Below are 25273 nucleotides of genomic sequence, written 5' to 3' on the forward strand. Positions count from 1 at the left end.
AAGTCGCCCTGCACTTCAGTTGTGTGTAAGTCGCCCTGTGCATCACGTGTTGTCCTGTGTAAGTCGCCCCGCGCTTCAGATGTGGTCGTGTGTAAGTCGCCCTGCGCCTCACTGTGTGTACCCTCTATGTGGTCCATATTGTGGTACACGTGTATTTGTAGTGTCGGTTCACCCTTGTGGTCTGTTTCTGGTCTCGGGTGTTTGTCGTGGGGTGTGTTCACCTTTCACTACATGGTTTTCAAATGTTCAGAGGGAAGGATGGGGTTACTGTTAGTATGTAATTTTAGTTGTTTTACAATTTATACTCCTTCCCAAAGGTACGCAGTGTTAGTCTGTTGCTCTGCGATGCAGTGTTAGTCTGTTTCTCTGCGTTAACTTGGTTTGTGATTTAATAACTATTTGAATTAATAATCTTCTTGAGGGAGGATGGGGAATTTTGATGCATGTTTTTTTATATATGTCGTATTTTGCCCATCTTTTCTTTATTTGCATTGTTCTCTCTTTTGTGATGTTTTATTTTTAGTTGCATCCTTGAGTTATGAACATCACTGCTTATCTTGTGTGTAGTTATCTGCTTCAGTATTGTAATCTTTGTTTTCATTTTAAAAGGAAAGGGATAATGTTAAATCCTGAGTATTACATTTAATTGTAATTAGCCTAGGTCTTCCTAGCTGCTCAGCCAGAGTGAGAGAAGGTAACGGAATGTTGGTGTGACTGTGATGAATGGAATGCCTGGGTGCCTGTGTGGATGAGTGGTGACAGTTGGAGATGGGCTGAGCAGCTAGGCAGGCTGCTCCTGGTGGGGCTGGTGTAGGAGCTGGTACATGGCTGAACTAAGACTGATACTGTTTGGAACTGGAAACAATAAAGAAGACTTAGAAACTTACAACATGGTTACCAGTGTCTTCATGTAAAGAGCACAACACATAGCTTGATTCCAGTGGCATAGTGAGCATGAGACCCACGCTTGGGCATACCTGTCGCATAAAGGGAATAAAAAACAATGTGATGGCTGGGGTGCTTGATTTAATCTCAGCCACCTGTGATCGCTTGGGACTGCATCCCAGTCCATCGTTTTTGTCCACCATACCACCTCAGTTTAGACCCAGCCAAATGTAAATTACCCTTGGTATGCCCAGAAGTGGGTCCACGTGTTCACGGAGCTACCGGAACCTATGTCTTCTGTTCCAGATTTTCGGAAAATTGTAGCAGATGGTAATCTCAAAACATATGCAAAATATAGGCTTAAAACGTATTACCCACCTCGATTCAACAATCAACTTGAACTTTTTACTATGAAATAAACTGGTAAAATGTGCTGCTTGGCTGGTTCTGACATTTTAATTTCACTAGTGCACATTTTGGAAGCAGATAATATAAAACAAGTACCTCATATTTGTGTTATGATGAGTTACTGTGGGGAAAGTCATGCTTACCTACGCCAAAGCCAGGTGTAATGCTTTACCTAAATTGCAGCAAGCAAGTGTGCCTTCCTCAAGTTGGGCCTGTGGCGTCTTCCTCTGGCTCTACAAATGTTTTTAAAAATTGGATCAAATAGTGCATTTTACAGCACAGTATTCATCATTGCATAATTGCAACATGTTTTCACGAAGGTAGGGCAGTTGTGCCAGTTTTAATGCAGCAGTCAAGAGTTCATATATTTCTGTACTTGACCAACTGGCCAGTGAAGACAGGGCCTCCATCTCTGGGCCAGGAACATATTAAGCTCTTATGACCCTTCTCCTTGGTTTTACCAGGTTGCCTGAAGACTCCTTGCAACCCTACACAGAGACACGACCAAATGACTGCTTTACTTTCTCCTCAGTGGATTGCACATAGACAGGATGTTATTCCCATGTTTCTGGCTCCATTTCTGCTCACCTTACCCTCGCTGGATTTAATGTTGATCGTGTTAGTGCTGCATGTCACATAGCGGATGATAGCCCTTCAGTGGCGTCTAGGAATATAGTAACTCCAGCACACCCTGGGAGAATATTAGCTCGGGTGCAGATCTTTCCATAAGTCCTCCCAGGTTTGCATTGTTGGATGTCCTGCACCCCCTAACCTCCCATCCCTTTACCCTTCTGCAGGTGCAGACTAGCATGGTTGTGAATGTCACCTCTGCTCACTGGGCTGGGCCACACATCTGTCATGGAACTTTTGGTCAATGTCGATGTAACGTATGAACATAAATGTGCTGGAGAAGCATGGGGTATGTTTTGCCATGCAGGTCTTCCTTCCTTGCATTTCAAGGACTATCATTCAAGTTCTGTTGGGCAACAGCTCCATCATCCATTACATCAACAGCTATAGCAGTGTAGGGGTGTGGAACCTGTGTTGGAAGGCAATTCCACTGTAGAGTTAGCTCAGCAACAAAGCACTTTCCCAGCAGGACACCACTCATAGGCTCTTTCAATGAATGAAACCTCTACAGTTGCCTTACCTTAGAGGACCAAGAGTGTGAACTTCACCCCAAAGTGAGGAGAATTAAGTCCAGATGTCCATGCGTGGAATTCTTCACCACGACCCAGAATGGGTAGTGTCTTCGGTTTTGTACAATGCAAAAGGTGGTTTAATATGCAGATCTCTTGGCACTCAGCAATATACCCCCTCTTTCTCTTCCCCACTGGAGGTACCTACTGTTGCAACAGGCTGGTCAGATCCTCGACCCCATTCTCCAAACACTGGCTGCACGTGTGGTGATGGAATGGTGCCAACCATATCCCTTTAGTTACCATCTGAAATCACAGACATCATCTTGCCTTCCAGGAAACCTGCATTAAAATTCCATATATTTATCCTCTTCTACTGACCTTATGACAACCCCCTTGAAGCTAATTGTAGGAAGCTGGCTCTGTATATGCTATACCAAAATGAGGTATAGTGTGCACACAGTCCATTGGAACCCCAAAGATAGGCAGAGGTAAAAGTAGATAGCACCTTACTCTCTATTCGTGTTAGTGTGGGCGAGCAGTAAGGCTTTATCATAGGGTAGTGTTAAGCATTTGTTGTACACATTCAGGCAGCAAATGATGTCTCACACTCGAAGATTGAACTCATACCAATTTGATTTGTATGAACATATTTAGTTATATTTATTTTCTAGAATCAAGGAAGCCTGGTACAGGTAAGTGTAAATGGTACTTTTCAGGGCAGGTTGAACAATAAAAGTGTGATTACTTTTCAGATTACTTTTCAGATTACTTTATAGATTACCTTTTCTACTCAGTGTGATATGATATGTGATATCACACTGGGACTGGGACCTTTCCTAGGGAAAAGGTAAGTAAAGCAATTTTTAGATATTTGCGGTTTTTCAAGTTCTCATACAAAACCAACTCCACAATTTTCAGAAGAAAGCAGTCAGTGCAGTACTCTGGGAGGAAATGAAGTTATCGGTTTATAGGTAAGTACTTGTTTGTGGGAGTTGGTATTCTGTGGTAGAAACCAGGGTACCCCCTGGGTCAAGGAGGCAGTCTCAAAGCACCCTCAGTGGCACTAGGGTGGCCGGGTGCAGAGGGCTGAGGCCCACTGTTCTCCAATGGGGGATAGGGGGCATCCGGTTGGTGGCTGCTCACAAGCAGGCCACAATGTTGTGGGAGCAAAGCTCCTGGTATTAGGCTCAGAGTAAAGGGGGATCCGAGTTAGCACCCAAAGTACACCCCGCAGCGGCGTAGGGGCGGCTGGGTGCAGGATGCTGTTTTGGCCTCAGGTGCCCTGTTGTTTTCAGTGGGGATTCTCTGGTTGCAACAAAGACTGCAGGCTCTGGGACGAAGATCTTCTGGAGGTGACCACTGGCTGGAGAGGTAAGTTGGGATAACTGGGGATGCCAGGACACAGTTGGTTGGGCCACCCAAGGCCGTGGGACGTCGGCTGCAGGGGTGTCTTTAGGCGTCGGGTTTTCTTACCAGCTCTGGTCGCAGTGAGGGGGATTCTCCAGAAAGGGGCTGCAGGCGTCGATTGGAAATTCGAGGCAGGTCAGAGTCCACCAAATCTCGGGTCAGGATCGCCAGGGAGACCTCCTCGTGTTGTTGGGCCACTCAGGCCGTGGGCATCGGGTGCTGAGTGGTGCAGACTCACGGATTTGGCTAGAACCAGAGTCTGTTGTTAAGCCAACACGGTGCTCACGGGAGACAAAGTCTTGGTTCTGGAAGGCAGGGCAGGTCCTTTGGGTTCTTGAGGGCTGCTGGCTGCAGGACACACCAGGATTTTGCTGGAGCAGGTTTGAGGTGTGTACAGGCCGGTAGGTCTTGGGCCAAGTCAGTAGGCGTCCTCCTCTTCTTAGTTGAGCATGTCTTCTCCGGTCCTTCTTCTTCTTGGTCAGTTCTTGTCTGAGGAGGCAAGGTTCGAGGTTGCCCCTAAATACTACATTTAGGGGTGTTACAGGTAGGTAAAAGTCTGCACCAATGGATCCCTTCCTTGGGGTTGGTACATCCCCTATTATGCCACCCTACAGTTGGTGGGGGGCATATGCCTCTCTCTGGTTGGCTGGGACTTAAAGCTGTGCTTCACCTCGCCTCCTCCACCTGAGGGGTGGGGTTGGCAAAGGTGGGCACACCTCCCTTCCTAACTTGGTTGTCCCAACGATTCTCCCACCCAAAGTGGGAGTCAGGACCGGCGGGGGCTGTTGATGGAAGCAGCAAATGGCTGGGGTAGCTCACAAAGGTGGCAAGATTATGAAGCTTCCCCTTCGTGGACCCTGCCCAACCTAGGGAACGAGGCCCGGCACCTCGTCCCAGGATGTGCATTGTTCCAGACCCCTGAGAGCAGCAGGCTTTCGACCCAGGTGTCCATAAACATGTCTGGTGGTGGCAGCTGGCGAGCAGCCACTCAGCCAGGACACTAGAGTTAGGTTGTTTTTCCAGGGCATCCGTAAGATGCCCTCTGAGTGCATTTTCCGTTAAACCCAGACTGGCATCAGTGTGGGTTTTATGTGCTGAGAAGTTTGGTACCAAACTTCCCAGTTTTCAGTAAAGCCATTATGGTGCTGTGGAGTTTGTAATGACAAACTCCAGGCCCCATATATTCTTAATGGCATTACTGCACTTACAATGTCGAAGAATTAGCTTAGACACTGTAGGGGTACAGGGCTCATGCACCTGTACCCTCACCACTAGTATAGTGCACCCAGCTAGAGGGGTAGCTGACCTAAGCCAGGGCAGTGGATTTGAGGCATGGCACACAGGGACATGTGCCATTTTTACTCTTCACTCTGTTCTGCACCACAATACGCAGCCTGCAAGAGGGGGGTGGGGGCTGAGTGTGTGTGTGTGTGTGTGTGTGTGTGTGTGTGTGTGTGTGTGTGTGTGCGTGTGTGTGTGTGTGTGTGTGTGTGTGTGTGTGTGTGTGCGCGCGTGTGTTTGTGTGTGTGCGTGTGTGTGTGTGTGTGTGTATACAGGGCCTCTAAGGGTGGCACAATAAGTGCTGCAGCCCTTAGAATCCTTCCACGGCCACAGTGCCCTTGGTACCTGTGGCACCATTTACAAGGGACTGACATGTGGCCAAAGAGTGCAAATTGGGTTTTGTTTTAATGCAGTTTAGGGAAAGAACATAGGCACTGGGTGTGAGAAGTTGGCCTGGTATATGCTGTCCACTAGTTATAGTGAACACCTTGCACCAGTCCAAACATCCCTTATTGATGATTAGGTTAAAGACAACCTTTATTGAAAGCTATCCTAGTGGTAGCTATGGAGAGCAGCCTTCAGGCTAAGTCTCGAAGGAATGTAAAGCAGCCTGCTTTACCAGTATATAACCTCCTGAATTACCAAATGAAAGGAGAACCACACCAGGTATGTATAACATATATGTATTTATTACTAAATACTCTCTACTAACCTCTTTATGAGATTAGAGAACAAAGCACAAAATATACAATCACTAGATCAACAGTAAATAGCACAATACACATTGGGCTCCGTGGGGAGACCAGACCATATATTAAGAAAGCGCTATAACAACCCCAACTTGACTAGACACAGTGCCTAGAGCACGTAGAATCACTGGGACCCCAAGGAACCACCCAAGGTAGTGACACAGGGGACCCACGGAGGACGTGTGCAGTGTGTGAACAGAGGCGGGAGCTCTGTATAACTCTATGAGAAAGTCGCGGTTGGAATTTTAAAGATTAAAGACACTTAGAAGAGGACTTCGAGCAAACCCAGCTAAACATAGAAGGTTCTAAGGCCAGCACCCTTGAGAGTACCGAGGTACCTGTGTTACCTAACCCAGAGGAGCCGGGTGCATAGGGGTCAAGTGATGTCGGAAATCTTTGTGGTTTTCAATGGCGTCTTGCAAGAAAGTGCTGCTGCAGTGAAGAGAAAAAGTGTCCGGTGTGGTCCAAGCCTGGATTGGAGATGAGAAGAACCTGAAAGCAGAGGGGACAGAGTCTGGGTCACTTGCCAGTGACCAGGGGCATGAAATACAAATGCCCACCAATGTCGGGTGCTTCAGGTGCGAAGAGGTGAAGCTTGACTCTGCAGCCACGGGGACCACGAGACGTCGACGACGACCAGGATCTGGGTACGAGCTGTCCCACGAAGGATGTCGAGTGCTGGGGGGGGTGAGTGCTCGGATTGAACACCAACAAGCCTTGGCAACTGCAACCCATGCGGTAAGAGGAAAGATGCTTCGGTGAGGACCAGCAAGGTCCTGGGGACTCCCCAAGCGATTGAGAGTCAGGTAGCGTCTGGAGCAACCAGGGAATCCCACTGAAAGTTAAAGATGCCTTCTCAGGGTCCCACAGGTCAACGAACCAGGGATCCTGAAGGGACCTCGAGAGGAATCACCAAATGCCGGCCCATGAACACTCCTGGAGTGTAGGCCAGGAGTCTTCGGTGGAATTACTGCTTGGGGTCAGGGCTACAAGTAACCCAAAGCTCAGCCTCAGGGGTCGCCGGAAAGCTGATGCTTCTGCAAATCGACGCTGTGTCCAGGGGTTTGGGTTGCACGGTCATCACGAGGGATACGGGCCTCAGACTTGCTGTGGGCACATATCGACCTCTAAGATCTCGGGAACCCACCTCCTGTGTTGCAATATTCTTCAGAGTCCTCAGGAGCTTCGGAGATGCAAACCGGTCAGATGCGTTAAAGGTGCCTGCCTTGCAGGGGAGTAACTCCTTTACTCCAAAGGAGATTCTTCAGTCATTCAGCATAGTGTAGATCGTCAAAGTACTTGGTTTCTGTAGCAGAGTTTAGTCCAGGTAAAATCTAAAGTCCTGTGGTCAGGGGTGCCTACTTTATACCCAAGGAAGGGGTGGGACAAACTCTGGGGACCCGCCTATGGGAGGGTTAGGACAGAGGGATGGCTACACCCATGTCCTTTGTCCAGTTTTGCGCCAGAGCAGGGGCTGGTAGCCCTTGCAACCTGTTTGAGCTGGACTATGCACAGGGACACCAAATGTGCCCCCAGTGCAGACATCAAAGCACTCTCAGAGTGCAGCCACCCAGCCCCAATACACTAAAGACTGTCTGGGAGGTGGTCACACCTCCCTGTGACAGGAAACCTATTGTCAAGCCTTCCCCTGCCGGAGTTTCGTCCAACAGCAGGAGGGCAGACTTGTGTCTGTGGCTGGCAGCATCCATTTTGTGATGCCAGGGTTTTGTAAGCTGGTACCGGGTATACCGGTGTTGCCATGTTTCTCCCTCTAGTAGGGTGAAATCATACCTCCCACGCCATCTACTAGCGGGGAGGTAAGATTCCAAGGTGGTATGGCTGCATCACAGACAACCCCGGAGAACAGGTTCCGAAGGCTGCAGAGGGGCTCTGCTCATGCATGGGCACCCTCTCACATAAAACCCAGCACCCTGCCTTCAGGATTGTTAAGGCCTGCCATAGGGGTGACTGATAGGTTTATATGTGCAGTGATCAGAAGAGACATAGGTAACCTATATCTCAGTAAGTGATCAGAAGAGATATAGGTAACCTATATCTCAGTAAGGGGTGCATGCACCACCTTACCCAGGCTGCAGTAGCACACCTGTGGTGTCATTTTGGATGGCTTTCCAGGGGTGGCATAATACATGCTGCAGCCCCTGGTAGGCCTCTGAGGTACCTATGCCCTAGGTACATAGTATACCATATACTAGGGACGTATAAGGGTACCCCAGAATCCAACCTGGAGTGTACCTAAAGTACATGGAATCAATTTAGAGGAGAAAGCAGATAGGATGGGGTCCTGGTTAGCAGGATCCCAGCCAGACTAAGTCGAAAAACAGTGAAAGATCAGCAAAAAGTGGGGGTAACTATAAGAAGCAGATCCTACTCTCCTACACTGGGTACCTAGTTGTCAGGAACCCAGGGCACACTCAGTCACAATACATCAACAGTTAGGCAAAAAGGGGGGGGGGGGGGGGTGACCATGCAAAAGATTCCACTTTCTTATGCTAATGGACCGTGTTCCAGTTCGACTTATACATCTGAAAACTGCCTTTTTGGAGGAAAATGACTTTAGCTCGTAGGTTTTACAAACTTCAGCCCCCTCAGTTTTGTTCTTTGCATCTGCCTTTCTTTTTTTTTTTTTTACCAAAAGCAGTAGCTGTTTTTTGTACATGGACCTGCCATCACCCTTCTCTTTCTTCACTTTTTCTACTTATTACCCGAAGGAGGAGGAGCAACTGCAGGAACTGGTCTAGACCACGTGCTACCCTCCTATTTAGACCTCACTGGACAAGACAGAGTTGATGAAGAGCTCTTCATAGACTTTACTAGTGCAAAGTGCTAACTAAACACACCATTTCACATTAGGTTAACTTTTTGTATTAAGATCTGCTATTCCTCTGCAATTAAAGATTCTCCAGCTGGAATTTGGGGGTCCCTCCCTTAGTTCCATAGATGCTTCTGTGGTTCTCATTAGCGGCATCTCCATGGTTGATATCCACATGGGGATCTTTACATACTATTCCAAACACTACTGCTTCTCAACACAAGCATGCGTAAATTATTATTTGCATGGCTTTCTTGGTTAATTGGCAATACTCAGCCCGAGGTCCCATAGGGTATTGCTTTGGAACTCATTCATAAGATTAAGAATCTGATAGAAGGTATATTATCCACCAGAAATATTGTTAACAAAAATGAGTTACTCTTTTAATTGGTAGTGTGTCACTTTGTTTTTTAATTAAAGTGATCTGTGTGTATGTTGTTGGAACAGTAGAGCATGTAAAGGAAAAACTAAACAGAAATGTAATAGTGAACTATTGTACCTTAAACAAAATTATTTAGTTCATAAATTCTGATTTTGTGTAAAATATTAATGCCAAACCTTTTGGGATTACAGTTTGTTTCATGATATTCCTTTTGTTTCATAGCTGACTGGAATTCCTGTACGAATGGCCAAGCGACTTCAGGTTAATGTTTATGTCCGCCAGCTTCATGGTTTCATGTAAGTATCAAGCATGAAATTTCACTGCAGAAGGAGGGTTTATTTTTACTTATAAAGTTTGGAACAGTAATGTGGTTGATGACTTGACAATTATAAGTTTTTATGATGGGTTAGTAGTAATCAAGATGACAAAAAGTGATACTCGAGAGGTGGCAGAAATGGAAAATACAAAATTAGATGTTTGGCTTGAATAGCAGGGAAAGCAGTGAGGCTAACCAATTGGAACTGCTTCTAATTACTTTGTAAGAATGTTTCAACAATGGCGGCTACCATGCTATGAACTTTTTGTGATTAATACTACGTTTCCTATGGAAAGGAACACACTTGGGTAAGCTTTTGTGTGACTTTCATTTCTAGACTTAAAAAAGTTCCATAGAAATGAAAATGCATTGACAAAGCCAATAGGTCTCGGTTTTTATAGGTGTTAGATGACCATATGGCCTTATCACTGCTTTTTGCCAATGTTAAACAGCATTGATAGATGAGCATCTGCAAAAAGATACAAAGAAGTACTTGTTGCATATATTCTCAGAGGCAGTTTAAAAAGTCTCAATGCTTGTTACAGTGTGATGGTGTAGGTGCACGGATGGAGGGCCATGCTTAGAACTACATACGTCATGATGCTGCAATTGGCTTTGTGGATTTTTTTATTTATTATTCCAAGATGGCAGACGCCCATGTGGGAGTGGTCAATTAAAAAAACAGAAAAGGTGAGTTAAAAGGCACTTACTAGTTACTTAGTTTATTGTGGCAAATAGAAAACACGTGGGAAGACATATGTGTGTGTGTGTGTGTGTGTGTGTGTATATATATATATATATATATATATATATATACACACACCATGAATTCTCCGCACTTCTGTTGAGGCGAACAGAGAAACACAAACCCCAGGAAATATATGGCACTGTTCTTTTTATTGTTCCTCAAGAATTATATATATATTATATATATCTCAGAGTCAAAACAAATCCCATCCAGGCACAGAGTGCCGCATACATCATGCTATGCAAAAAAAAGAAAACTCTGGGTAGGTCTCAAGTTTAGGTGAAGAGCAGCTCCTATGTAGAGCACCATACAACAGTGTGTATGTATATATATATATATTTTCTTTCCTACTGGCAGTCGCCAGTAAGTAGTTAGGACCTAGTTTCCTTAGGAAAAGCCTTTTTTGTTTTGCTAATAACTTTGATGCCATTTGACGAATCTTAACGAAACGTTCAAAACTATTTTGCCGCACATTGCAGCTGATGTCCGGAAAGTGTCAGGATGATTAGTCAAGGGGGGGCTGAGAAAGGGGATCCCAAATAAGTTTTCCCCATGCAGTTTCCCATAGTGATTTTAGACACAACTACAGCCCAAACCGCTGAACAGAATTATACCAAATTTGTCAGAAAACTAAATCTTTGTACAGAAAGAGTGATTCTTGTAACTTGGTGTAAATCTGTTCAGCAGTTTTGGAGTTATTAATAAAATAGATTTATATATTTCTAGAGACGTGGGTGGTGGATCTATGGATCCACGCACCAACAGCAATACCAGCTGCAACCTGAGAGAAAAGTTGTGACTGCCAATTTATGAATCAGGACACGGTTCCCGGAAGGGGGAAATATAGTAGAAACAGGATATAAGGTGTAAAGATAGAAGTATCGTGACCACCTCAAACTGATGGAGGGGTCTGTGAGGAACCCTTCACGGGGGGAAAATTGTCCAAAAACCTCTTTTTGGGGGCTTGCGAGGATCCACGGATACATCGCGGAGCTGAGCACACCCAGTGTGACTCCCGATGGATCCAGATCCCCTAAAAAAAATACACCCACCCACTCACAGACTCTCACACCCCTATACACCCAGACACTCCCTCTCACATCCTTCAAAAACCCATACAGTCACTGATCATCCACTCACAGACCCAGAGAATCACTCACACACCCATGCATACAACGCCCTCATGTGAATCTGAAACAGATCCTCGGATCCAGATCCCAATTAAAAGAAAAAATACACCCACTTATACACCCGCTCACATACTCTCTCAGCCAACCATGCACACATCCATACAACTACTCACCCACCTACCAACAGACCCCGAAAACCACTCACACACCCACTGACACCCATACAGCCACTCAGACATCCAGAGAACCATTTACACACCCACTCACAGACCCACACAGGCACTCACACATACTTTCACTCACCCATGTATACACCCACTCACACACCCACCCACCCACGCACGCACCCACCCATGCAACCACTCACACACCTGTACAGCCTCTCACACACCCACTCAGAGATCCAATAAACCATTCACCCACCCACTCACAGACCTACCCAGCCAGCCACACGCACTCACACACCCATAAGACCACTCATAAACCCACTCAGAGACCCAGAAAACCACTTACACACTCATACACCCACTCAGAGAACCACTCACAGTCCAGCGGAGGCACTCGCACACCCACATACGCACCCAGACAGCCACTCTGACACCTACTCACAGACCCACACAGCCAGTCACACTCACCTCATCCACTCACACACCCAGGTTACAGGGATGTGACATTAGGGAAATTGCATTTAAAGAAAAGCAGAAATTCTCTGGAAAAACCAAAAGTTACGGAGACATAGTTAGGAAATAGCATTGAAACACCTTAGAAATTCACTGAAAAAAAGAAGGTTACAGCGATTTTATGGTTAGGAAATAGAATTAAAAAAGCCTTAAAAATGTATTAAAAGATCAAAAGTACCCGGGACTGTTATGGTTAGGTTCAAATTTTGCACACAGAAAACCATAGAAATTCAGCAGTTATAGTTATCTCAAGTAACTATAACTTGTGCCCGAAAGTAACTATAAGTCACTCCATTGCCATACACCGCTAATTACGCCACATATTTCTTCACCCATGACTTTTTCTATGACATCATTGATAATATCACTGCAACATTTGCAGTGAAATTATTGATGGGAAAACTGCATGGCGGGGGCGCCAGTTATAGTTATCTCTGATCACGAGTTACAGTTACATGAGATAACTATAACTTTAACTGCTGAATTTCTATGGTTTTGGGTCTGTAAAAACGGAATCTTACTATAACGTCCCTGTAACCTTTGGTTTTTTAGTGAATTCACTATACCCGAATTGAGCTTGTGATGTGCATTAAAATGCTTAAAATGCATTAAAGTGCTTTCAGACAAACAATTTGAAATAGTGACCGCATCACCAGAAGTTGAACTCAAGGGGAGGGACAACACAAGTAGAGGGAGGAAATCCATAGAATAAGAAACAAGCTAATAAGATTGACAAGAAAGTCAAACAGTTATGAGCAATGCTGTCAGAAGGTGACATATCAGGTGGGGTGGATAATAAAGAACCTGATTTACAGTTTGGTGGCTGGGTACATGTTAGAAATGGGATCTCTAGTTGGCAGTGGTTTGCATCCTGTCCAAGTAAGGACCACCACCCTAGTCATAGTAAGCCAGATAAACACCCTAAATTAACCTGTGCTCAACCTCTTTGAGCTTGGCACAGAGCAGTCAGGCTTAACTTAAGAGGCAATGTGTAAAGTGTTTGCGTAACTCAATAAGAACACCGCAAAAAGACTCCACAGCGTTTAGAAAAATAGAGAATATTAATCTGATTATAACCAAGACCACAACAACAAAAATCCAATCAGTAGAAGTCGAGATATGTATTTTTAAAGATTAAATGTGAAAACAGTGCTTAGAAGTAACTAGCAGTCAAAAATGTACTTGAGGTCATGAGGGACATATGCAAAGTTCAAGTTCGGCCAGGCAGGCTACAGAACCCACGCAGAGTCTGCTGAAAAAGTACTTTGGATGGAGCAAAGTGTGGACGCGATGGATGCAGCGATCTTTCCACGCAGTTGGGTCACTGCATCATCGTCAGGCTCCACTGAAGTGAAGGCAATGCATCGTCTTGGAGCTGCCCAGAGCATCGTAATCGAGCCACGCAGCTTGTGGATCGGCTGCGTCGGGGAGGCGCTGCGTCGGCACCAAAGGGCAATGCATCAGTTATGAGCAGGGCAGTGGCGACAATGCGTCGGGTTTTGCAGTAATCAGCTGCAAAACCCCCTTCTGAGGCCCAGGACTGAAGGAGGCACCTCAGGCAAGGGTAGGACTCTCAGATGGCAGAGTCCAGCAGCACCAGCAGGATTGCAGGAAATCTTTTGTGTCCCTGAGACTTCAAAAAACGGGAGGCAACCCGTTGAAATCACTCTAGGTTCCAGTGGAATGGGTCTAGTCCTTGTCTTCAGCAGGGCAGAGATCAGCTGGAAGTAGGGCAGCTCAGCAAAGCAGAGAAACAGTTCCTTAGAACAGTTAGTCACAGTAGACTAGCAATCCTTACATCACAGCAGCCTTTACTCTAGCAGAGTTCTTCCCAGATCCAGCAGTGTACTGATTTTGTAGGACCAGAGCACTAGTATTTATACCCCAAAATGCCTTTGATGTAGGGGGGTGACTTCAAAGGAACTCTCTAAAGCGACAAGGATCCCTTTCAGCCCAGCCCTGGCTCCGGGCAACCAGTAGGGGGTAAATCAGCTCTTTGCGTGAGGGCAGGACACAACCTATTCAGATATAAATGCATGCCACCTCTCCCCCTTCCTGCCCAGGAAGGCTATCAGTATGCAGATGAATCTCATATCACACCCAGCCCCTCCTGTGTTGTGGCTGTTGAGAGGGAATGCACAAAGTGCAGCTGTCACCCAGCCAAGATGTGTATTGGAGACAGGCTGCAAGGCACACAGAGCAGTAGGAGCAGAGAAATGTCCACTATCAGATAGAGACATCTAGTCGCTGATTCCTTACCTTTTAACTACCTTTTCGTCAGACTGGATCCAGAAGATTTTTCTTGAGCTGTACCTCTGCGTGCCGGCGTCGGTCCACTCTGCGTGACATTGTGTTTGTCGTTATGATGTCTGTGTCGTCTATATAGGTGCCACCTCGGCAGGCTGGTATCTGTTCTTTTCTTTCTGTGCCAGCCAGCACAGATCGGTCGAAGCGAGCTACCCCATGTCATTATTTGACTGACCTTTTCCGACTTTTTGTCAAACTTTTTTTGTGGTGTGTAGGTTTTCCCTATGTCTAAGAGGACCTCTGGTTTCAAACCGTGTGGTGCCTATCATCGTCATGTCGGTCACAGATCCCAACCTCATGTGTCTTTGGTGTCAGGGCCACGACCATGACCCAAAGTCGTGCTTTGACTGCCGGGCCATGGCACCGAAAGCTTTGAGTGAGTGCTCCCTAAAGGTGCTTGCGGCCCCGCATTGGGTGCCTCGAAGGTCTTGCTCCCACTCCCGGTCGAGAGGAAGGTCCGAGCACCACTCCAGGGGCTCCAAGCCTTCGTCCTCCCACTCCAAAGGGGTCAGGTAAGAAGCACTATAAGAAGCATAAGAAGTAGAAGTGTTTTGACTTCACCCCGTCTGTCACCCGATGTGACGGAGGCATCTTGGTGTGCAAGGCCTCATTCGCGGAATGAGTGCCGGGGTCGGTTCCATGTTTCCCTCCCTTTCCAGGGCTGGAAGTGACCTCGCCCAAATGAAGGAGTTATATGACGCCAAATGCTTCATTGTTTTTGGCTTAGCAGAAGGAGAACAGTTGGGTTACGTGCAGGGGGCACCGCCGCCCATGGCTCCTCTTGGATCCGTTCCTGGAGCCGGACTGGTGCCGGTTATACCTCCTCATCCTTCCCTGATGCCATGTCAGGCGCCTGGACTCCCGACGGCGCAAGCCTCACTCTTATCCCTGAAGACATGAAGCTGTTCGGGTGTCCACCAACAGCAAAGCTGACGGAGTCTTTGGGCTCTGTTTCCTCAGCCTTTTTCTGAAGAGCTAGGATTGGAGGAAGATTGGGAGGGGATACAAGATCCCTTAGAAATTGTGTTTTGCAATGAGGAAATGGACTGGTATGAGAAACTGGGTGATGCTAGTGGCTTGGATACCTCTACAGAGCTAGGCATGCTTTCCCCTTCTAACCTGGTTATGGAGGCGGGCGGTTCCTTTGCCATGGTGATGCGTGGGGCTGCGGAGGTCTTGAACCTGCAGCTTCCTATGGTGGCATTCAAGAATAATATCTTGATGGAGGTCTTGCAGCCTGGCATCTCCACCTCTGAACCCTTGCTGCCTTTCAATGAGGCCTTAACAAACGTTCTTTTGGGGACTTGTCCAAAACCCAGCACAGGTGCTCCTGTGAATAGACCGATCGCCTACTGGCACCGCCCTGCTCTGGGTGGCCTAGCCTTCCTCTCGTCACATCCAACTCCCATGGTGCATTCCCTTCTGCACCCCCTGGATAGGGAATCCAAGAGGCTGGATAGCTTCAGAAAAAAATGGTTCTTCCATCAGCCTACCACTGCAGTCAGTAAACACCGCATGCCTATGGGAGTGACGGGAGAGACGCAGAAAAGTTGACTATTCTCTATGGCCTCGACACGACAGACTCGCTAGGCAGAGCAATTTCCTCGATAGTGGCCATTAGGCACCATGCCTGGCTGAGCATGTCTGGCTTCTCTGGGGATGTCCAAGCCAACCTGACCCTGTGGATTGGGCTGCGAGAAGTCAGGCCACAACCCCCCTCACTCCAACGCCTCCAAAGCCTCTTAGTCCAATCCTCCAGGATCATGGATGTTCATTTGGTGACAGGATACGTCATCACCCCACCACTAGCGGGCATTACCCCCTCCACTAGCGGGGCATTACCTCAGACAGGTGGGTTCTCCAGATAGCCCGGAGGGACTACTCCCTCCCCTTCAAGACTACCACTCCCTCCAAGCCTCCTACATACAGTCGGCTGAATGAGGATCACCTTACTTTACTTTGAGAGGAAGTCGCGTCTCTCTTGGCCAAGGGAGCCATAGAGAAGATTCCAGTGCCAGAAATAGGCTACTCTCTGGTCACCAAAAAGGACTGAGGCCTTCATCCTATCCTAGAGCTCTCAACTACTTCCTCAAAAAAGAGACGTTCAAGACGCTCACTCTGGCTCAGATTTTGTCAGCCCTAGACCCAGGAGACTGGATGGTACGGCTGGACTTGCAGAACACTTACTTCTGTATCCCTTCCCTGCCGTTCCATTGTCACTACCTGTGGTTTACAGTGGACTACAAAACTTTTCAATTTGCTGTCTCTTCGGCCTCACCAGGGCACCTCTGGTGTTCAACAAGTTGATGACAGTGGTCGCAGCTCATCTGCGGAGGTCAGGGGTTCAAGTCTTCCCCTATCTCGACAGCTGGCTGTTGAAGGCGGGCTCGCCCCAGAAGGTCATCTCCCACCTCCAGCGAACCTCCGTCATTCACTGAGGTTCACTGTAAACGTGCTGAAGTCACGCCTGTCCCCTTCCCAGGTGCTCTCTTTCATCTGAGCTGTTCTGGACACCAGGAGCCGCTCATGTCAGGGAAAAGAGGCAGGAGGGGTAAGGTGGTAGATGGGGGACGAGGGAGACGAACACAAAAAATAAAAAAAGAACTTACCTCACGCCCTCCAGCATCGCGTCGCACTCTTCTGCTCCTTTCCTCTTTACTGCAGGCCGGCACAGGCTCCCGGACTGCCTTGGGGCCAATCCTGAAGCTGCTCTCATGCATGAGCGCTGATAATTTGTGCTCCAGGACAGACTGTGAGCCTCTGCCTGCTCTCTCCAACCCCAGCAATGCAACACTCCCCCTCCAGCCCGTCATCACCCTGGCCCCACCCCAAGACTCAGCACAAGAAAAATAAAACTATAGTAAAACGGGTTTTAAGCCCCTTTTATTATCGTTTTATTTTTCATGTTATTAAGGGTGCTGGCGGGTGTGGCTACGCTCCTCCGCCTTAGCGGAGGAGCCGCTGCTGCTGGACGGAGTGTAGTTTCAGGCATATCCTCCCGAACAACAAGTCCAGGACATTCAGGCTATGATACCGATGTTTCAGCCTCTCTTGGATTTCAGTGCGGCTGACTCTGAGGCTGCTGGGCCTAATCACCACCTGCATCCTGCTAGTGACTCATAATAGATAGCACATAGTGGTCTGGAGTGGGACGTGAAGTTCCAGTGAGAGCAGCATCAGGGAAATCTCACCCACCTGGTCCAGATTTCAGAGAGAACTGCACGAGATTTGCAGTGGTGGTTGACAAACCCCGAATGGGCTGTGGGCACACCCCTCTCCCTTCCCCAACCAGATCTCACAGTAGTGACAGATGCGTCTGGGATGGGGCGGCCATATAGGAGAGGTGGAGATCAGAGGATTTTGGTCTCCGGCAGAAGCCACATCAACCTGTCGGAGCTTTGTATGATTTGACTGGCACTGAAAGCGTTCTTACCATCTATCAAGGGAACGCTTGTTCAAGTATTCACAGACAACTCTACCGCCGTGTGGAACTGTAATAAACAGGGCGGAGGGTTGTTGTGGACACACTGTCAGGAGGCCTCGCGCCTCTGGACTTGGCTGGAACAACAGAGCATATCCCTGGTAGTTCAACAACTGACCAGTTGACTGAATGCCAGGGCGGACAAACCTAGTGGTTCACAAGTGGTATCTTCATCAGAGGTGGTCCTAGGACTCTTCCATCAGAGGAGAGTCCCTTGATTAGATCTGTTCGCCTCCATCAAGAACACAAAATGTTTCCAAGGCAGCTGTCGCTCAGCGACACTTTTCGTCTCGAGTGGACCTCAGGCCTCCTTTACACCTTTCTCCCCCATTACCACTCCTGTCCAGAGTGCTCAAGAAGATGAGTAGTGACCGGGCACAAGTCATTCTTGTGGCTCCAGGCCGGGCACGGAGAGTTTAGTATCCCGAGCTTCTATAAATGAGCATCAATCCTCCGATCAGGCTGGCCCATCGGTAAGATCTTGTGTTACAGCAGCAGGGGAGGGTCCTCCACCCAAACCTATCAACTCTCAGCCTCCTTCCGTGGAGACAGTTGACAGCATTTGACCTTCCTTCCGAAGTATGCAAAGTTATTCTGGCAGCCAGGTGTCCCTCCACTAAGTCTGTATACACCTGCCGATTGGAACGTTTGTGTAAATATTGTACAGAACAGTCTCACTGAGTTCATATGAAACCAGCACATAAATCAAGCTATAAATAAAGCTTTAGAAGCTGTCAATGCATTCAAATGATTTTCTAGGAAATATGGAGGTGAAGCAATTGGTACAACCATCATGGCCATACCAACAAAAACCACCCCAATACGTTTATACAGTGGTTTGGCTTTTCATCAATAAAAAATAAAGAAACTGGAGAAATAACCCATGAAAAATGTATGGTTAGTGATCAAATGAAGATCTGCTGCTTCTCACTTCCGTGTAAAACTTGACCTTGGAGTTACCTCACTGGTATCTTTGAATGATACAAGCAAAATAAAATAGATTTGTGACTGTTTGGACTTGAAGGAAGAAACACTAAAAAACTTGATTGAATGAGAAGTAATGCAAACTTCAGGAACTTCGTTATATCCAAAGAACATGGAGCTAACATCCCTGCTAACCAAGTATCAACTACTTTCATTGCTGGCCTTCTCTACCAAAAACAACTTGGAAAGGAAAGTGCTAATTGAAAAAAGAGTTTGACAATATCATTTTGAAGAGAATATTTCCTGGCTAAAACTATACAAAACTCTCAATAGTTTATTGATACGGATGCAATGAAACAGCAGGCCTACCTGAACTCCACTCTTGAACCACAAATGAAAATCTCTTTCCTTAGATTCAGATTACTATACATACCACTTTTACAATTTGAAAGTGTATAGGGTGGAAGAGACCGCAACAACAAACTATGCCGTTTATGTGGTTTAACAGAAAAAAACAATTGAGCTCATCATCTGTTTATACCCTCAGCTAATAGATTGTACTTGATGCCCATATTTTGAATACTAGGCATTAGAAACATTATAGAAGCTGTACAATCTAGTTTGAAAGGCAATAACACTAAACAGATTGGCTCAACATTGACATTTTCAAACTCTGTGTACTGTAGACTGAAATCATGTATTTGTTCTTGCTACCATCATATGCTAATATGTTTCGGAAAAATCTTTTTACCTCTTCTGTATAGGAAGCTAGACATTTTTATTGTAAATTGTTTTAAGTAACAATTTGCTTACATATTATTTGCTGTAATATCTAAGTAATATTTAACACTCTACATACCGACTTAAGGTTGTCATGATTCAAAACATTTGCTTGTGTTCATATAATAGGGCCTTGTACAATTGTTTTTGTTTTTACTAAAGGCTACACAGTTTGCCGTAGCTATGCAATTGCAATGTGCTGTGACATTTCAAGACAAATAATACATGCAAAACATTAATAGAACTGTTAAGCCCAATGTTTCCAGCACCATGACCTGCGCCGATGCCTATGCCGATGCCTACTTCAGTGCCTAACTAAGTGACCCCAATTGTTCTCTCCAATGCCGAGATGACTCCCGTCAGACCTCGACTGATGTTACGCCCAAATGCCCCCGAGGCACCGGTTTCCCCACTTGAATTACCACAAAGTCGACAACACTGTCTGTATTCACTTCTTGTGACTGATTCTGATAGTGACTTTGACCTGGGCGATAAGTTGGCTCAGCCTTTCCAGGATGAAAGTGGGTATGAGAGCTTACAGGAAGCTTGTGGCCACAATACCTCCTCCAAGACAGGGCTTTTTTTCTCCCTTTGGTCCGGCTGCAGATGTATCTGCTTCCTGCACCATGGTGATGCAAGGGGCTTATAAGTTCTTGACCTTCAGCTTCTCACCTCGTAGATTAAAATAAATGTTGTGACTGAGGGCCTTCAACCAGGGCAAACGTATTTGGAGCCCTTTTCCTTTCAGCAAAGCCTTGATAGATACTTTTTTGTGCTCTTTGGCTAAACCCTGCTAGCCACCCATCAATCGACAAATTGCTAGACGCCATCGCCCTGCTTCAGGTGACCCAGCTTTTCTTTGTCAGCACCTCTCACTACAGAGCCTAGTGGTGCAGGCTTTGACCAGCCGCTCTAATCCCCACATAGTTCCCTCCACTCTCCCTGATAAGGAATCTAAGCAGGTGGAAACATTCAACAAATGTGTCTTTTCTTCTACCTGCTTGGCCCTCTGCTCTGTTAATGCCGGCTGTTTGTTTGGACACTACTTCCACACCCTTTGAGATTCAGTGGCACAAGTCCTCCCAGGTGTGCCTGAAGACCTTTGCTCTTTTGTCTCTCTGGTGATTCAGGATGGTTGTGGTGCAGCCAAGATCACGATTCATTATGGCTTGGATAACACTGATTCCATATGGCAGGCCATAAGCACCAGCATTGCCATTCGCCGCCATGTGTAGCTGCGATAGACTGGGTTCTCCAGCGATATCCAGTTCTCTTTGATGTCAAGCCCTTTGTTGGGACTTGAAAGTTTGAGGACTAAGCTGATTCTGCTCTTGAGCATTTTAAGTAGAGCGGCACTACTGCTCACTCTCTGGCCTTTGTGTCCGACCTCACCAACTGCAACAGTTCCTTCTCTCTTTTTGCAGCCTCGGCCAAAGCGCCCCGTACCGCCATACTGTTCAGCCCCCACAGGGAACCCACCGGTTTTGTGGTAGAGGCCAAGGTCATTGTGCTGCCCAACCTAACAACCACCACCCCACAGCCCCACTTGCCAAGCCTCTTTACCATGTGCTTGCAGGGACACAGCCTCCCAGTGGGAGGCAGAAGACAGCGATTCTTACAAGGCTGGCAAGTAATCACATCCGACTAGTGGGTCCTTCAGATTATTGGATACGCAGTACCCTTCCTTTCGTCCCTGTTGCACCGTCCCACCAGCAATTTCCGGAGGACCATCTCTTCATTTTGTGGAAGAAAGTGCCGGCCTTTTTGCACCAGAAGTATATCATTATTCCTGCTACTTTCTGATGCCCAATAAAGACTGAGGTCTTTGGCCTATTCTAGACCTAATCCTTCTCAATGCATGTCTGAAAGGAGAAATTCAAGATGCTCACCCTGGCCCAGGTCTTGTCTGCACTATTCCCTGGAGACTGGATGGTGGCATTGGACCGCCAGGAAGCCTATTTTAAAATCCTTGTCCTGCCGGCCCGTCAGCACTACCTGTGGTTTGTTGTGGGATAGGAGCATTTTCAGTTTATTGGGCTTTCCTTTGGTCTCACCAGCCCCCCCTTAGATGTTCACAAAGTGATGGCGTGGTGGCAGCACACCTTTGGAGGTTGGGTGACAGTCTTCCTCTATCTCGACAACTGGCTTTTGGATCAATTCTGTTAAACAGTCCACACTAAAAGAAAAGAACACAGCATGCTGCCTACAACCCAACATGGCAGGCCACGCTCATTCAGTTGTTTGAATCATTGATAGTTGTACAACACAACAAGTCGCCTACAACCCAACAGGGCTGGTCGCATCTATTCATTGTTTTAGATCGCTGTTGGTAGTATAAATGCATATTGCAAGGTGAGACTATAATTTGAATACTGTAACTAAACAAAACAAAAAGAAACTCAAACTACCCCACCCCACCCTCCTTCCTTCCAAGCTGCTATTAAAGGGGGAGACGAACAGAGGTCTATTGCCCCAACTTGAGACCCTATCAAGGCCATCGTGAACAGCACCCTTCAACACTCAGTGGGGGAGATCTCTGGAATCAGGCGTAGAATGCTGAGAGGTTGGGCAGGTCAACTCCCTAAATTCCTTGGAAAGAATTGAAATAAAGGAAGCCCAGAGTTCTGAGTAGGAGGAACCTTCAGGAGAGAACGCCAAGGATAACTTCCCTATCCCCAAGAGAAGCTACAATCGCTGCAACCACGCAGTGTGGTCCGGTTTTTTGTCAGTGGCCCAGAATAAGAGTATTACCCTATGAGCTGCATTCAGTGCTAGGGCCATCTGCTTCCCTGGAGGGAATGCAGGGGAAATGTTCCTGCATTTGGGATGCCCAGAATAGCGTAAGATGGGAATTGTGGAATGGTAGTGTTGAAAGCAATGTCAATGTCATCTAGGATGCGTTCCCAGTATCTAGTGAGTTTTGGACAGTGCCATAGGAGATGAAGTAGGGTTCTGGCACCCTTGCAGCCCCTCCCCCAGTCTCCCGATTGGTCCATATTCCACCTCCGGATGCGGCTCTGTGTCTTATATGTCATTTTGGTGTTTATCATTGTATGTGCTGTGTGATGTACTCTATAAAATAGGTTCCCCAACTCCTTGTCCAAGAATGATCTACCTATTTCAGCCTCCCACCGCTTCTGACCCAGAGTCTGCAGATGGGGCCCTGTCCTGCCCAGATAAGCATAGATCTCTGAGACCAGCCACTTATTGTCAGCTTTAAGAACCAACCACTTTTCATCGATCACCTGCACCTGGGTGCGTGTTAGGACCTAACACCCTGTGGCGGAGTTGTAAAAACGAGAATCAGCCTTCTTCCGATAAGGAGTAGTCAAGTTTAAGTTGGTTGAATGAAATAAGACCGTCCAGGTCAAATAGGCAGCCAAGGTGCTTACAGCCCCCATCCACCCATCTTTGAAAGCTACCTTGCTCCATCCCGGAGAATAGTCTGGGTTAGCACAAAGAGGTTTCATGGGTGAAGGGAAAGTGGTTAGGCCAGCTTTAACTGCCACTCTGTCCCATTCTTTCAGGCTCGCACTCGTCCTGGGGGACGAGTAGAGTCCCCAAGCCCTATGCCGGTGATGCAGCCATATCTCTTTCCAAATGTGGGTGCCAGCCACCGCCCGGTCCATTAACACCCAATGCTTCTCAGAGATGGGCCTAGTCCACTCAGTGAGGGTTGTGTGACATAATTTCGACAGACAGAATATCGACCTACAAATATATCGCAACAAAAATATCAATGTCAAGAATATCGACATCCTATCTACAACATGGTAAGTACAAAAATATCGAAAATTAAATATCGATGTCAAAAATATCGTTTTTCTTTTACTTTAAAAATATATGTAAAATAAACCAAATTATACTTAGAAATTAAATAAACATAATTAAATATATTGTATAATATTTAAAATGTATAATTAATATATATAATTTAATAAAACTTTAATTAAACATGTACATATAATATATAATATATATACTTACTGAATAATAAATTTTACTAATAATTTCTGTAACGTATAAATTATTAAATGTTTTTAAAAATTACCAATACATCTATACACATAAAATAATAACATTAATAAATATTTAATAATTACATATAGCAAATAATCAATATTTTTAATGTGATTAATTTTTATTATTAATGATATATTACAATAGCAAAAAAAATACAAAACATATGAAATATCAGACACAATAAAACTACGAGTCCAACTCCAACAAAAACAACAATAAGGAAAATGTTGGATACCGTAGGGGTAAAAATTACTATTCCAACTCCAAAGAGTGCAACAGTAGGGAAAGCGTTGGATAGCGTAGGGTTAAAATTACTATTCCAACTCCAGAGAGTGCAATAGTAGGGAAAGCGTTGGATAGCGTAAAGGTAAAAATTACTATTCCCACTCCAGAGAGTGCAACAGTAGGCAAAACGTTGGATAGCGTAGGGGTAAAAATAACTACTCCAACTCCAAAGAGTGCAACAGTAGGGAAAGCGCTGGATAGCGTAGGGGTAAAAATTACTATTCCATCTCCAGAGAGTGCAACAGTAGGGAAAGCGTTGGATAGCGTAGGGGTACAAATTACTATTCCCACTCCAGTAAGTGAAACAGTAGGAAAAGCGCTGGATAGCGTAGGGGTAAAAATTACTATTCCAACTCCAAAGAGTGCAACAGTAGGGAAAGCGTTGGATAGCGTAGGGTTAAAATTACTATTCCAACTCCAGAGAGTGCAATAGTAGGGAAAGCGTTGGATAGCGTAAAGGTAAAAATTACTATTCCCACTCCAGAGAGTGCAACAGTAGGGAAAACGTTGGATAGCGTAGGGGTAAAAATTACTACTCCAAAGAGTGCAACAGTAGGGAAAGCGCTGGATAGCGTAGGGGTAAAAATTACTACTCCAACTCCAAAGAGTGCAACAGTAGGGAAAGCGCTGGATAGCGTAGGGGTAAAAATTACTATTCCAACTCCAGAGAGTGCAACAGTAGGGAAAGCGTTGGATAGCGTAGGGGTACAAATTACTATTCCCACTCCAGTAAGTGAAACAGTAGGGAAAGCGCTGGATAGCGTAGGGGTAAAAATTACTATTCCAACTCCAGAGAGTGCAACAGTAGGGAAAGCGTTGGATAGCGTAGGGGTACAAATTACTATTCCCACTCCAGTAAGTGAAACAGTAGGGAAAGCGCTGGATAGCGTAGGGGTAAAAATTACTATTCCAACTCCAAAGAGTGCAACAGTAGGGAAAGCGTTGGATAGCGTAGGGTTAAAATTACTATTCCCACTCCAGAGAGTGCAACAGTAGGGAAAACGTTGGATAGCGTAGGGGTAAAAATTACTACTCCAACTCCAGAGAGTGCAACAGTAGGGAAAGCGTTGGATAGCGTAGGGGTACAAATTACTATTCCCACTCCAGTAAGTGAAACAGAAGGGAAAGCGCTGGATAGCGTAGGGGTAAAAATTACTATTCCAACTCCAAAGAGTGCAACAGTAGGGAAAGCGTTGGATAGCGTAGGGATAAAAATTACTATTCCAACTCCAGAGAGTGCAATAGTAGGGAAAGCGTTGGATAGCGTAAGGGTAAAAATTACTATTCCCACTCCAGAGAGTGCAACATTAGGGAAAGTGTTGGATAGCGTAGGGAAAAGAATTACTATTCCAACTCCAGAGAGTGCAATAGTAGAGAAAACGTTGGATAGCGTAGGAGTAAAAATTACTATTACCACTCCAGTGAATCCAACAGTAGGGAAAGCATTGGATAGCGTAGGGGTAAAATTTACTATTCCAACTCCAGAGAGTGCAACAGTAGGAAAAGCGCTGGATA

General features: G+C 46.1%; 1 protein-coding gene across 1 annotated transcript in view; it reads left to right on the forward strand.

Moving 5' to 3' along the window:
- Positions 1-25273, forward strand: part of SCARB2 (scavenger receptor class B member 2) — a 504993-nt gene that overhangs the window by 427805 nt on the left and 51915 nt on the right. Inside the window, exon 9 of the mRNA XM_085640974.1 lies at positions 9307-9380. Within this exon, the coding sequence (XP_085497100.1) occupies positions 9307-9380 (74 nt within the window). The remainder of the gene's footprint in view (positions 1-9306; positions 9381-25273) is intronic.

Source organism: Triturus cristatus, chromosome 2_2, assembly GCF_964204655.1.
Source record: "Triturus cristatus chromosome 2_2, aTriCri1.1, whole genome shotgun sequence".
NCBI lineage: Eukaryota > Metazoa > Chordata > Amphibia > Caudata > Salamandridae > Triturus > Triturus cristatus.